Source organism: Siphateles boraxobius, unplaced genomic scaffold (assembly GCF_051911475.1).
Source record: "Siphateles boraxobius isolate OS27281-9 unplaced genomic scaffold, OSU_SipBor_1 41, whole genome shotgun sequence".
Taxonomy (NCBI): Eukaryota; Metazoa; Chordata; class Actinopteri; order Cypriniformes; family Leuciscidae; genus Siphateles; species Siphateles boraxobius.
The window spans coordinates 38742350-38756996 of record NW_027509042.1 but is presented as its reverse complement, the minus strand read 5'-3'; the positions used below and the strand labels follow the sequence as shown (position 1 = coordinate 38756996).

The window sequence follows — 14647 nt, the reverse complement described above, 5'->3', positions numbered from 1 at the left end:
AGTGCTTTCCAAAAAGCTAGTTATGACTGATCTCTGTTCATGCATGAGAGATTTTGTTAGTTGCTCTCAACTCCACTTACTGACTGACTGCACTAATTAAATACTAAATTAAATAGACAAAGTTAACATAATGATATGCTATTTAACAACTTCTTATGAGAGCAGTATTTCTGACTATAAAGGAGTAGAGAAACCAGCTTACAATGCACCAGCAACATTCCAGAAACCACCCAAAGCACCTTAGCAACAGCCACCTGCAATCACCTAGCAACACCTACCTGCAATCACCTAGCAACACCTTGACAACCCCCCAAAGTAACCTAATAAACACTTAGAACAATTGCCTAGCACAGGGAGGCTACCATTAATGACCATCTAGCAAACACCCAGAACACCTTAGCAACTGCCTAGCAATCACCTAGCAGTGTTCTAGCAAATACCTAGAACACCTAAGCAACTGCCTAGTAACATCCTTGCAGCCACCTAAAAATGACCTAAAAACTACCTAGAACACCTTAGCAAAAGCTCAACAATCCCCCAACTGCCTTAGTAACTACCTAGAACAACTACCTAGCAACACTCTATCCAAAACCCACAACACCTAGCAACAACCCACAACACTTTTTGCACAGTTGCTATGGTGTTGTGGGCGTTTGCTAGACTAAATATCCAGGACACTGTAGCAACTGCCTAGCAACAACCCACACAACACTCTAACAAATGCCTAGCAACACCCCTGCATCCACCTAGAACACTCTAGCAGCACCGTAGTCACTGTTTCTAGAGGTGGTTGCAAGGGTGTTCCTAGGCAGTTGTTATGGTATTGTGGGTTTTTGCTAGACAAAATATCCAGAACACCTTAGCAACTGCTTTGCAACAATGCCATAGCAACTACCCTGAATGCACCCTAGTAACCTAATAACCAAACAACTGCCTAGCAACACTGACAATCAGCTATAAATATAGAAAGAAAAAAAATTCCCAGAACATACAGTTACACAAACAACTATCTGTCTGACTTATGTGTCTGTCTATATATCTGTCCTGTCTGTTTCTAGCTGTGGTCATGGATGGAGGACTTTCAGAAGACTCTTGTAGAGCCGGTGCTGAACTCTGAGTCTGTGGATGCTGTTCAGGAGCTGATCAGACTGTTTCAGCAGCAGCAGAGCAGCACTCTGGATGCCACAATCAATGTCATCAAAGAGGGGGAGGAGCTTATTCAGCATCTGCGGTGAGTTTGACAACATGCTCCTATTGTACAGAATTTCATCATAACCCAACTCTTGTCTTTTCATATTTTCCATTCCAGAAGTTACCAAAATTATTCCTAACATGATACTTGCAACAGCCTTGAAAAAGTAACACAGTTGTGAAGTACAGGGTTTAGCACAAAAGAACTTAGGTGGTCAGCACTTAAGTCTCAAGACCAAATCTGGTAACCACTAGGCTACAGCCCCAACATTTTTTGGTTTCCGATCAATTTTAATAATATTCAGTAACACTTTATTTTGATGGGCCACTTTAGACATTCTATTAACAATAAGTAACTTATAGTAACTACATGTCAACGAACTCTCATTAAAGTATTAGTGGACTATCTGCTTTATATCTGCTAACTCTTTATTTTGATGCTCCCAAACAGACATTCTACTGACTATAAGTAACTTTGCAACTAGATGTCAACTTATTCTACTAACACCTAACCCTAACCTAACAGTCTACTACAGTTGACCAATACTCTAATGAGAGTTAGTTGACCTTTAGTTGCAAAGTTACTTATAGTTAGTAGAATGTCTAAAGTGGACCATTGAAATTAGATTACTTTTGAACATGTCTTTACATGTGATGGCATGCTGTTATATACTGGTTCTGGATTAACATGCCCTCTACTGATATTGATTTGCTCTTGGATGTTTTGGTGTGGGTTTGTGTGTGCTCAAACAGAGACTCAGCGTTGGCCTGTAATAAGCTGCCTCATGCCAGCTCCGTGGCTCATATCGAGGGTGTTCTACAGCAGTTGGATGAGGCTCAGGCTCATATGGAGGAGCTTTTTCATGAGCGCAGGATCAAACTGGACATCTTCCTGCAGCTCCGTATATTTGAACAGTACGCCCTGGAGGTGTGTGTGTGTGTGTTTGTTTGATGGCCATTCCTTATTAATGCAACTTTATTTCAACAGATATGCTTGTGCGCCATTTGCATTTGCACATCTGTATATATGTTTGTGTATTATGTTAAATTTGTTTTAATCAGTTTTTTGGATTTAGGAGTGTTGTTTGTATCTCATAGTTCACCACAAAATTCTGCCATCATTTACTCACCCGCATGTTGTTCCAAACTTGATTGGCTTACTTTCTCCTGTGGAACACCAAAGGTGATTTATTTTGGAAATATCCTGCCTACTCTTTTCAATATGATGAAAGCAAATGAAGACTAGGGGCCCTATTTTAACTATTGAAACGCAAGTATCAAATGCAAAACGCAAGTTACTTGGTGAGCGGATCTTGGACACTGTTGCTATTATACCGCCAGGATAAATGACTCTTGCGCATGACGCAAATCTAAAATGGGTTGGTCTGAAGTAGCTACATTACTCATAGGTGTGTTTTTTGGGCATAACGTGCAATTAACCAATTAGAACGTCATCTCACATTCCCTTTAAAAGCATGCATGCTTGTTCCATGCCAGATTGCTATTATGATGGCGGATTTGCCAGGCACACGCCAGGAGCGGTTCACAGTCAAGGAGACCGACGTTCTCATCAGGGCCGTAAAAGACGGAAAAGTGACATTGTATGGAGATGGGAGAAACCCAGCCAAATTAGCTTCGGTTAAATGGGTGTATAATAATTTGGGTAAATGTGTAAACTAGATTTATGCCTATGTTTTCACATCTTCATGGACACCACAATGATTTCCTGCGTGTGGTAATATTTTTCTTTGTAATTATGTATGGTTTGCAAAAATGGGAACTGCTGCGTCTGTGTAAATGAGAGTAGCAAAGTGTATGCGCGTTGTGCACACACTACATTATGGCCAAGCATGCTGCGCCCTTAAAATAGCATCTGAATAACGCACCACTGACTTTAGACTAGGTTTTTCCTGGTCTGTGGCGGAATTGTTTTCTGAAACTGCAAAATAGCGTTTGTGTTGGAACATGCCGCCTCTTTCCACTGAACCGCCCCCGGGAGCGCAAGTTCATTCCCTAATTTACCGACGTGTGTCTGTGGAGGGAAAAGTCTGCTGTGCGTCGGGTGCAAAATAGGAATGATACATGCATCGGTGTACAAAGTCAATTGTGCTGGGTGCAAGATAGGGCCCTAGGGCTGTCAAGCTTCAAAAAAGGAAAGAAAAGAAAGAAACAAATGCACCAATTCAGTATCACAGCAGTGGTCCATCTGACTAATACACTGTCTTCACTTTAGTCTTCTGAAGCTATCCATGCTTTTGTGTGACAGACAAAGTTTTTATCTACTGATAATCTTTGCCTTATGTGCAATGTTATTTTGGTATTATATACAGTATAGTATTACAGTATTACAGTATTCATTAATATTTTAATAGGTTTTTACTTCATCTTTATATATATGGTTTTTAGTTTAAGATTTGGTGAATTTTGTCATTTTGATAAGTTTTAATTTAATTTTTGCTTTACCATATATGTGTGTGTGTGTATGTGTATATATGTATATATATATATATATAAAAAATTCAGCTTTATTTCAATTACCGAAAGTTTAGTTTTATACAGCATTTAGTTTTAGTTCACATTCACTTTAGTTTTATTCTGCATTGCTCCAGTAAGCTGTTAAAGGAATAGTTCACCCAAAAATGAAAATTCTGTCAGTAATTACTCACCCTCATGTTGTTCCAACCCCGTAAGAACTTCGTTCATCTTCAGAACACGAATTAAGATATTTTTTATGAAATCTGAGAGCTGGATCACTCCATAGGCTTCTTCAGGGATTTAAACTTGCCGCTCCGAAAAGTTATTAAAGACATCGTTAAAATAGTCCAAGTGATTACAGTGGCTCAATCTTAAGTTTATTAAGCGACGAGAATACTTTTTGTGCGCAAAAACAAAAACAACGACTTTGTCAACTATTCATTTCCTTCTCTGTTGGCCTCTAGTCAGTTAACGTAGTGTGATTGCGTAGAGCTACGTCACACGTAGGCTCACTATTGGCCGACGCTGGTCATTGGGTGATGCGTGTGACGTACAACAACAGAAGCTTACGCTATTATACTAGTGAAATGACTCGAGGCCCACAGAGAAGGAAATGAATAGTTGAAATAAAGTCGTCATTTTTGTTGTTTTTTGCGCACAAAAAGTATTCTCGTTGTTTGATAAACGTAAGATTGAGCCACTGTAGTCACTTGGACTATTTTAACGATGTCTTTAACTTTTCGGGGAACAAGTTTCAATCCCTTAGAAGCCTATGGACTAGTATGGAGGAGTGATCCAGCTCTCAGATTTAATCAAAAATATCTTAATTCCTGTTTCGAAGATGAACAAAGGTCTTACGGGGTTGGAACAACATGAGGGGGAGTAATTACTGACAGAATTTTCATTTTTGGGTGAACTATCCCTTTAACCACTGTGAACAAATTTTATAAAGCGTTGAACAGGATAATTCTGATTTGTGAGCAAATAATTGAATGTGCCTAATAGTAAGAGTTAGAATGCATGTAAACATTTTCAGCGATTAAATTCTGGTCTGTGTCTCACACGTGAAACATATAGGACTTTAATGACAATTTAATTTAGCTTTTCATATACTTTTTTTCATTATATTGAATAGATGTTGTTTATTATTTCATGAATATGAGTTTAAACTGGTAATAAATGGTGTCTGTTTTGTAGGTGATGGGTGAGCTGGATGCATGGAAACAAGATTTGATGCGACAGGCTTCTGATTTCAACACGGAGGAACTCACGCTGGCTGAACAAAGACTACACAGACACACTGAGCGCAAACTCGCCATGAACAACATGACCTATGAGGTCATACAGCAGGGACAGGATCTCCACCAGTACATCATGGAGGTCCAGGCTTCAGGTGAGGAGCTGCTCAGAGATACTAGAGATGTAGAGACAGAGTGAAGTGTCCGAGAGAGAGCGTAATAGTTTCATACTACACTTGCAGGATTCTGTTGGGTCCTGGTGTTTGTTGGCAGTTGTTGCTGTGCTGGCGTCACCATTGGTTTCACGCTTGGTTTACCGATGTTCACTTTGTGTTTGTCGGGTCATGGAATCTTTTACATAATCTCACTTAAACAGAAATTATCAGGAAAATTGGAATTCAGTTAATTAGGAATTAATCACTTGAATCAATAGTTATGGATACTGAAGATGTTCATAAATAATCTAAAGACATTACCGTGGCAGATTGTGCAAAATCATTGAATAGACATCACACAAAAAAACGACTTTAGAAGTCAATGCATTGTTTGTTTTATTTCCATGTAATTGAACATAAGCCTATCACAAGTGTACAGTCCACAGCAATCCATATCTGTCTGCGGTAGACAAAAGGCCCTTCACACAGAACATGTTCTTGCATTCCTTCTCAACACCCCGCGTTCTGTTTCATTTTGTGCTGTCTGCTCTCTGTAAGTGTGGTTTGTGAGGCACGTTGCCTGTGGAGAAAAACATGAAGTTGATACTTCAAGCTTTATTTGCTTTGATGGTAAAAAAGACCCCTTATACTGGGATCTGTATATGAGTCTGGTGCAATGTTCTAATTTTAGTTTTTGTAATTTTTATTACTTTTTAAAATATTTCCTTTTAGCTTTTAATTTACATTTATTTCAGTTTTAGTTTCAGTAGCCTAATTTTTGTAGTTCTGTCATTACAACTCTCTGCGTATTTGGCATGGTAATTGGTATGACAATGTTGATTGATGATATATTTGGTGTTGGCGGAATAGATCTGCTGCTACTACAGAGCAAGTACGGGACTTGCTACTGCCAATACAAACACGACACGCTGCTGTGAGCAAGTAAGACATGCTGCTGCTGTACAATATAGTGTACATGAATTACCTGTAGCAGATCTATACAGGTGGAGTTTGGGAAGATGGATGGTTTCTGAAAGCGCTGCACAGCTACAGCAAATCCTAACCAAGTATTTGAAGGTTGAGCATGCAAGGTCATTGGCTACTGATACAGCAGGAACCAATCAGGGGTGCCCTATAGATAACGATGTGATTGCAAGCAGTTTGAGTTAAGACCTATCAGCCTGCTCCATATATTCAGATTTATTTAACTTAACCAAAAACATTGTTTAATAGTTTCAGTTATAGTTAACAATAATTGCATTAATTATGTATTGCATTTCTTAATAAACTACTTATAATTAATCGCATTACATTTACCAAATTATTTTAAATTGACAGCACTAACCCATTTATTATAACTATATATATATGTTAGGGCTGTCAAAATTAACGTGCCATTTTTTTTTTCAGTTTTACGCGTTTCAATTATATGTCCATGCTCTTATTCATGCAACCATTCAAGCGCATATAGACAAGACACAGAAGAGAACTCAGTGCAGTACTGGTGTGCGTCTGTGAATCTCCTGTCTGTGTGACACACGTGACTCATGCACACAGATTGCCGTATCAGACAGCACGCAAAAACTAAAGATTTTGACAAAATGCCCGTGTGAAATGATTACAATAAAAAAATATAACTGTAATGTTAGGTGCGATTAATTACAGATTTTTTTTGACAGATGAATTACTTAATTTTTTAATTGATAGCACACTATATATATATATATATATATATATATATATATATATATATATATATACATACTGTATATATACGTGTGTATGTGTGTATATTTATCATATATATTGATATATGTAGATACCTTTGTAGTTTGTACATACAGTATACAGAATAAGGTATATATATATATATATATATATATATATATATATATATATATATATATATATCCTTTATGGATATGGATCTTCATCCTTTATGGATCTTATTATATTGCACATATAGATGATTTTATCGCTGACCTGCTGTCCTTAATCCACTGTCCGTTTTTTATTTGTGCACATGCCAGAGTGCTTCTCTTTTATTATAAGCTTCTTCTCTCTCACGCCATGTGATGAGAAAATAATTTATGTTTCACCAGTAATAATGACCTTTTAAAGCAAAGCTTGCTGGAGTAGCGTGAGCACTCTACATCCAACAGCCTACTTTTCAATGTTTAAATATGGGCTGTTTGTTGAGTCAGTGTGAACCAGCCTTTATGGCAGTAAGAGAGTTGGCTTATGTCTGCTGTAAGGGCCAGTGAGAGATGAGAAGAACGCAGGAGTGATGTTGAGTTGGTGTTCAGTGGTGATATAAAAGAGTGTGAATCAGTCATCGCTTCACTCCTCCGTGCTCTGTTGTATTTTATTGACAGTTACCAGGGGCACACCAGCAGAAAGCTGCTACCCACATTATGGGCTGTCTTAGATACGTGTAATGAAAGAGGAAGAGAGAGAATTGGAGAATTGGGTGGAAAGATAAGGATGGAAAATGTGTGTATGGCAGCAAGAGAAGATGAAATGGATTGGAAGAAGTGAAGGGAGACGGAGCTCCAGACAGCTCTGGGATCTCTCAAACTATTAACTCTGTATGCAGGGATGAGGTTGCTATGGAAACCCCCCTTTACATCCCCTATACCAAGGTTTCCATGGTGACAGGGTCCTTCGCTCGTCACTTTGGGGTTCCTCGGACACACTCCATCGCTCATTGTTGGGTTGCTGCGAGGATGCTCGGGATACTGCAGAGGCCGTCCTGTCACTCACGCATCGCGTTCCCATGGGAACCAACTCCTGTGGCCCGCTGTGAGGTTGTCATGGAGACAGCCCACGGGCAGGTAGCTGAGGATAAGTGGGGTGATGTAAGGGTTAGTAGAAGGAGGTTAAAACGCCCTGTGTTGTATCTGCAGAGAGGAATCTCTGTCTCACAAGCACTTACACAGACGCTGGTTGTCTGTCACACACTAATGCAGTTACAGACACACGCATATGATCGATGCCATGCATTTGACGCTCTGCTGGGCAGCTGGGACATTCCATCACACAGCTTCACTGTCTGACACCTTCCCCGCTCACATGCCATAATAACTCCTCGCTGAGATGGAGACCTTCAGAGGAGGCCTGAGACATAGTTGTTCACAGCAGGGCGCCCCCTGCTGGACAGAGGAAAGAAAATGAACTACTTGCACAACTGTTTCCACATTTTACCTAATACAACTCGGGAGTTTCCGGAAACGGCGTTCAGCGCACATACATACATGAGAACGGTGATTATTACTATGGTTGTCAATTGATTAAAACAATGAATCATGTTCTCTGTGTTAACATGAATTATCTTGAACCTGCTGAAATGTTCCTATAAATATATTTTCTTTCCAACTGTGCATTCTGAATAGTAAAGAAATATATTTCCCCACTAACCTGCAGCAGTCCAGTGCTCGTCTTTTCATTAACAGCGTTTTTCTCTTACTGATCATATTTCATATCTGTTGAGTTTCTGAAATACCTGTCTCTGAAAATGTCCATATTTTTAAATCTTCTTGCTGACTCTGGCTGTAGTCACCTAGGTGACTAAATGGCAAAGACTATAGAATAACACAAGATGCGGCACTCATATTGTTTTGAATGGGAAAAAGTGTAAATATTTGCAAATACTAAATACTTGCAATACTTGAGTCTGAATAAGACCAGACTCAGACTTAAGTTCATCTCAAGTCTCAAAAATATTGTCTTGGACTCAGACTTGATGTGAACTGAAGTACTACAACACTGGACATGTATAGCACTTTTCAAGCAAAACATTTTACAAAAAAAGTTTGTTTGGTGATGATAAAGATGAAATGATAGTACAAATATACTACTCACAAAGAAGACAAACAGTATTTGGAGACTTTCTTGTTGTCAAATGTTTGTGGAACATGATATTTAAAAAAAAACAGCATCATTTGTTTACAGATGCTACTTAGATTGATATTTTATTATTGTTTATTATCTAATCATATTCACACCGTGTTCATTCATTGGCCAGAGGAGAACTAGCCCCTGACTACGTTTTTTTTCTCCATTCTGTCACCCGATGGAGTTTGTGTTTCTTGTCACTGTCGTCTCAGGAATGCTTAGTTGGGGACATTTAATATTCAACAATATTATTGACCTTACTGTACTGACGCAGGTGTGTGAGATCTGAACAGACGCTGGTGTATGAGATCTGAACAATGACATCATTTTTTGCAGAACTGCTTTATAGATGAAATGAACTCATTTAATAATTGATGATGTTTACAACTGAATCAACGCTGAACTGACTTCAGCTGAACAACAGCCAATTTTTTCGACGTAATTTTTCTGTTATCACTCTAAAGGCGCTTTAAACGATTTTACAGATTGTTATCTGTATTTCATAAAGCACTATATAAATAAAGGTGACTTGACTTGACTATTATCCATGCAGTAAAAGTCATATACTAGAAGAAATGTAAATGTGTATATGCGTTATTACAATATGTGTGTATTTTTTAGGTATGGAACTCACCGGAGAAAAAGACGTTGATTTGGCGGCAAAAATTCAAGAGCTGCTGGAGTTCTTGAATGAAAAGCAGCATGAGCTGGAAGTGAGCGCAGAACACACACACAAACGTCTGGAGCAGTGCTTGCAGCTACGACACCTTCAGGCGGAGGTCAAACAGGTGTGTGTTTAAAACAAATTGATACATCTCAGCTCATGCTCTCATTTCGGGACCCTACTTAAAGTCACACTCATCGTAATGTCATGAGGAACGCCTGATTTCAGGGAAAAAAGCCTGTGCAGTGCTAATGTCCAAGATTCTGACTGATGCCATTAGCCCTGAGTACTGAGTGCCCAGCTAATTGCCTTTATCGTTGACACTTTGAGCGCGCACACACACACACACACACACACTGTCACTCATATCCAGACTCTGGCAGTGCGTGGGTGGAGACTGCAGCCCTGCATTTCAGAAAAATGAATCAGTCAATTCACTTGCAGTATTTCATAGACAGCATTGCTTTCTTATTGGCAGTGCTGTCATCTCGGGACCTCTCAGCTTTATCTTTGCTCTTTAATTAATTATGTTATATCTTATTTCTATATGTACTTTCTTGCACATCAGTTTGGTTAGAACATTAATGTAAATGTAGGCAGGGTGTTACATAATGTGGGAGTGGGGACTCCCTCCAGCTCAGCTTTAATGTTTCTGCACATTTTACTGATTCTTGAGATATGGAACGAAACGGTGAACAGTTTGCCATTAGTTTTGAAGAAATGGCAGCATTTCCACTTCGATATGAATCAGAGATATTAACTAGAATATTCTTCAAACAAATCATCTTATTTACTGACCTCAGACCATCAATAAATATTTAAAATAAATAAAAAGTACAATAAAATTAACAAAAATAGACGTACTAAAAAGTCCAGAGAGAACAAAAAGGGTCATTAAAAACCCCAAAATTGTAAAACTAGTAATAGTTTTGGATTAGATTAGATTTGGAATAGAATTTGCATTTTATTTATACCACCATGTATTTATTTTGCATAAGTCATGTCATAAATCTGTTCAAAATACCCAGTCTTCAGTGTAACACACACACACACACACACACACACACACACACATATATATACATACACACTGTAAAATGTGATCAGTTAATCACTTAACTTGAATAAAAGTGATGTGAACTTATATCATGCCTTATTTTAAAAGTCTAATTAGTAGCTAACAACACCAGTAAAACAAAATAGCTGCTGACAGTGGCAACAATTCAATAGATGGAGCTGAATATCGGTTGGGAAGCCATCATATAGTGTACATTAATAGTTGAATGCTAGATTTGCAAATATTTATTATTTGACATGGCATATTATTTCTGTATCTGACAGTGTTGAGACATTAAGTTACAGCAAGGAAAACACATTTCAAAAATTTTGTCAGAAAAGGGAAAAAACAGGAGGCTACACCAAACCCTAAATGAATACCTCTGAATATGTTAACAGATTAATCCGAAATAATTGATTGCCTTTCATGTTTCACTTCTGTAGCCTGTTTTGTCACATGGCCGTGTGTGTGTGGGCATTTGCATACACGTGCATGATCATTTACATGCGTGTGATGATCTGTGCAGGTGCTGGGTTGGATCCGTAATGGTGAATCCATGCTGACGGCAAGCACAACGAATGCTGGTTCCCTGTCTGAGGCGGAACAACTTCAGAGAGAGCATGAACAGTTTCAGCTCGCCATCGAGGTACACACTCTCTCTCTCACACACACTAACACACACATATATTTTGCTTAATAGATTCAGCAGGGGGCAGCTGAATCTGCTATAACATACTGTAATATGAACATTATTATTAAATATTAAACCTTGTGTACATTATTACCTGCAATTAGGAAATACTTTTTTTGTTAATATAAAACAGATTATTTATTTAACCCTGCAGGTGGTAATAAACAAATTTTGGGGAATGTTAGTACAGGTTCTCATTGTTGTTGTAATCTATCATAAACAGAAGATAAATTGATCTATAAATTATAATGCCTCACTTCGTTATATTCAACAAAGGCATGGAAAACCGAACAGCTGAGTTGATTTTTTCTGAGTTTTAGAAAAAAACAACAATTACTCCGCAAATTTATGAGCAGTAAGAAGCACATTAGTCCAAAATGAAGACCGGGTTTTAATTCAGCAAATTGCTGCGTATAATTCTCCACTAACGGCAGCCTCTCTAAATCAAAGGAAGTCAGTGCTGAGTATTGGCCAAATTTTCCCTTCCGCCAAATATATGTTTTAATCATCTACAGCAGTGGTTCTCAAACTTTTCAGGCCAAGTACCACTTTTCATCAACTCATATTTGCGATGCCAAACAAATGGGCGAATTTAGGCTGCTAGTTTTATTCATCCAGCACGTGCTCTTGTGAAAGCATCAGACTGTGCTTCACCGCTGATTGTTTTGGCTTTGAACGGCAGGACGTCTAACTGAATGAGTCTTAATTGCCCTCCTAAGGAGCCCCTCTGTGACCTTACCCGCCTCTTCTGCGGTCCTGGCAGTTAACTAAATTAATTTAAGTACACCTCAAGAATTAAAATGAGCCACTTCTTGAAAGTAAGGGTGTGCAATATTGAAAAAATTGTTTTATTTCTATTTTTTCTGGAACAAAGATAATTTGCCAATATTATATCTATATATATATATTTATTTATTTTTTATTAGATTTATGCATGCATCATCTTATGTCAAATTCTTACATTTAATCAATAAATTCAATTATAATAATATACACTGCAGAAATCTAATTCTAAGGTCACAGTCTTAATGAGTGAGTCATTTATTCAACCAATTCGTTCAAATGGCTGATTCATTCAGCAAATGACTGTGCCTGTGTTCGAAATCGCCCCCTATACCCGTATTCACTATTCCCTACATTAGCATGGAAACTAGCATGTATAAACCTTAATTAAACAATTTAATAATCAATTAAAAAATCATTTATACCTGTATGATATTACGCTGTACCCACATTAGACCAGCGGTTTGGAAAATAGATGGATGGATGATGCAGTTGCGAACCCAATCTTCTGAAGAGACCAAGAATTCATTCGGCATGACCTTCACAGTGCATTATGGGTATTCTCTAGCCGTTGAGCATACATCGTTTGTACCTTTTGCGGTGCATTATGGGATTGAAAGAGTGCACTCGATACGTCCACTATAGTTTCGGACAACACTACAAATGGCTGCCCCCTCAAATAGTGCCCTATTGATTGGAGCTGTGATTTCAGACACAGCCTGTTGGTTAATGATAAGTGGATCATTGAATCAATGATTCGTTCAAATACACTGATTCATTTAGCAACAAAGCACCACTGTGTGTTGCTTGGAGACGCACAACAGTTTCGCTGTAAAACTCAGTTTGGTACAATTTTAAATTGAGCAAAAAGCAGAGTGTCTAAAATGTAACTCACAATATTTACTTCTTGTTTATTCAACTGTTTAAAAAAAAATCTATGTTGATATTCTGAAAAAATAGCATGCTTGTTGTGTAATATTGCTTAACTACGGTATTATATCACAGAAAGATAAGACCCATTATAATTACATTATACTAGGCTACATCAGTAAGTGAAAGTGTGAACTCAAGAACTTTTTTTTTTTGCAAAGTGAGTGACATGTTTAATGTCAGCTTCCACATTGTTAAATATTGTTAATTATTTACCCCTACTTGAAAGTCCCTCTCTTTGCCCACAGTCTCTGCTCCACGCCGACTCCCTCCAGCGCACCCACCAGAGCGCCCTGCAGCTCCAGCAGAGAGCGGAGCTGCTGTTGCAGGCGGGTCACTATGACCCAGACGCCGTCCGGGCCTGCGCGGAGACCGTGGCCCTGCACTGGCAAACCCTCATGCTGAAGATGGAGGACAGATTAAAGCTGGTTAATGCCTCTGTGGCCTTCTACAAGACATCTGAACAGGTGGGTTGTAATGGAGTTTGTCATGGTTACCATTAATGCCAACAAGTGTTAGTGGCTGAGATTGTGTGATAAACCTGTAAATATCAATTTAAATGGGTTATCAGACTTTTTTTAGATGAAAAAATTATATGTACATGTGAACCAGATGGATGTCTTTGGCCATTGCAGTAAATGTCATGGTTTTTTGCCTCACGCCATTAGCGCTGCATTTTTAAGATGCCCTGTGGGATTTTTAGTACCTCATTTGAAAATGTACTCCTTTTGCAGTATACATTGAGTTCACTTTTGGGCTCACTTTTGAGTTGTGAACTAAAAAATTTCTAAACAATCAGAAATTTTGAACGGTAATGTTTAGAAATAAGTCTCTTATGTTCACCATGGCTGCATTTATTTGATCAAAAATACAGTAAAACAGTAATATTATTATAATTTAATATGTTAAATTGGTGCTTAAATATAATTTCTTTGTAATTATGTTGAAACCGGTTGTGCTGCTTAAATCCTTTGTGGAAACTGGGATGCATTTTGTCCATGATTCTTTGATGAATAGAAAGTTCAGAGAAACAGCATTTATTTTATTTTTTGGAACATTTTACTTGAACCTTTACTGTCACTTTTGGCCAGTTTAAAGCATCCTTGCTGAATAAAAGTATTGATTTCAATCAATCAATAAAATCTTACTGTCCACAAACTTTTGAATGGTAGTGTATATTAGTCTAACCTGTGGTAATAAAGTATGCTTTTAAAAATCTAAAAATACAGTTCATAGATAAAGCCCATATGCATTGCTGGCACTTCACATGGAGTCACATGAGATCCTTTGAGATAAAAGAGCCATTGGCATTGAAGAACGACTTGCCTTAAAGGTACATTGATTTGGTATTTTGATATTATCGCCCAATAATCATGCTCATTTGTACCTTAACAGAAATGTTAGCTCCCCCTAGAGTCAGTTCCAACATCCTCCGAAAATACACACTATTTTTTTTTTCACTAATGAATGCAATAAATATTTTTAATTTAGGCAATTTTATAGGTATCTTTACTGTCCTTACATTGTATTGTATTAAATACATTACCATTACTGTATATCTGTGATTGG

The 14647-nt window shown here is 38.0% G+C and overlaps 1 protein-coding gene across 1 annotated transcript in view; it reads left to right on the top strand.

Annotated features, from left to right (window-relative positions):
• The window catches only part of kalrnb (kalirin RhoGEF kinase b), an 82156-nt gene that overhangs the window by 29033 nt on the left and 38476 nt on the right, over positions 1-14647 (top strand). Inside the window, exons 12-17 of the mRNA XM_077199552.1 lie at positions 1059-1231; positions 1945-2119; positions 4864-5059; positions 9575-9741; positions 11201-11320; positions 13327-13545. Coding sequence (XP_077055667.1) covers positions 1059-1231; positions 1945-2119; positions 4864-5059; positions 9575-9741; positions 11201-11320; positions 13327-13545 — 1050 coding nt within the window. The remainder of the gene's footprint in view (positions 1-1058; positions 1232-1944; positions 2120-4863; positions 5060-9574; positions 9742-11200; positions 11321-13326; positions 13546-14647) is intronic.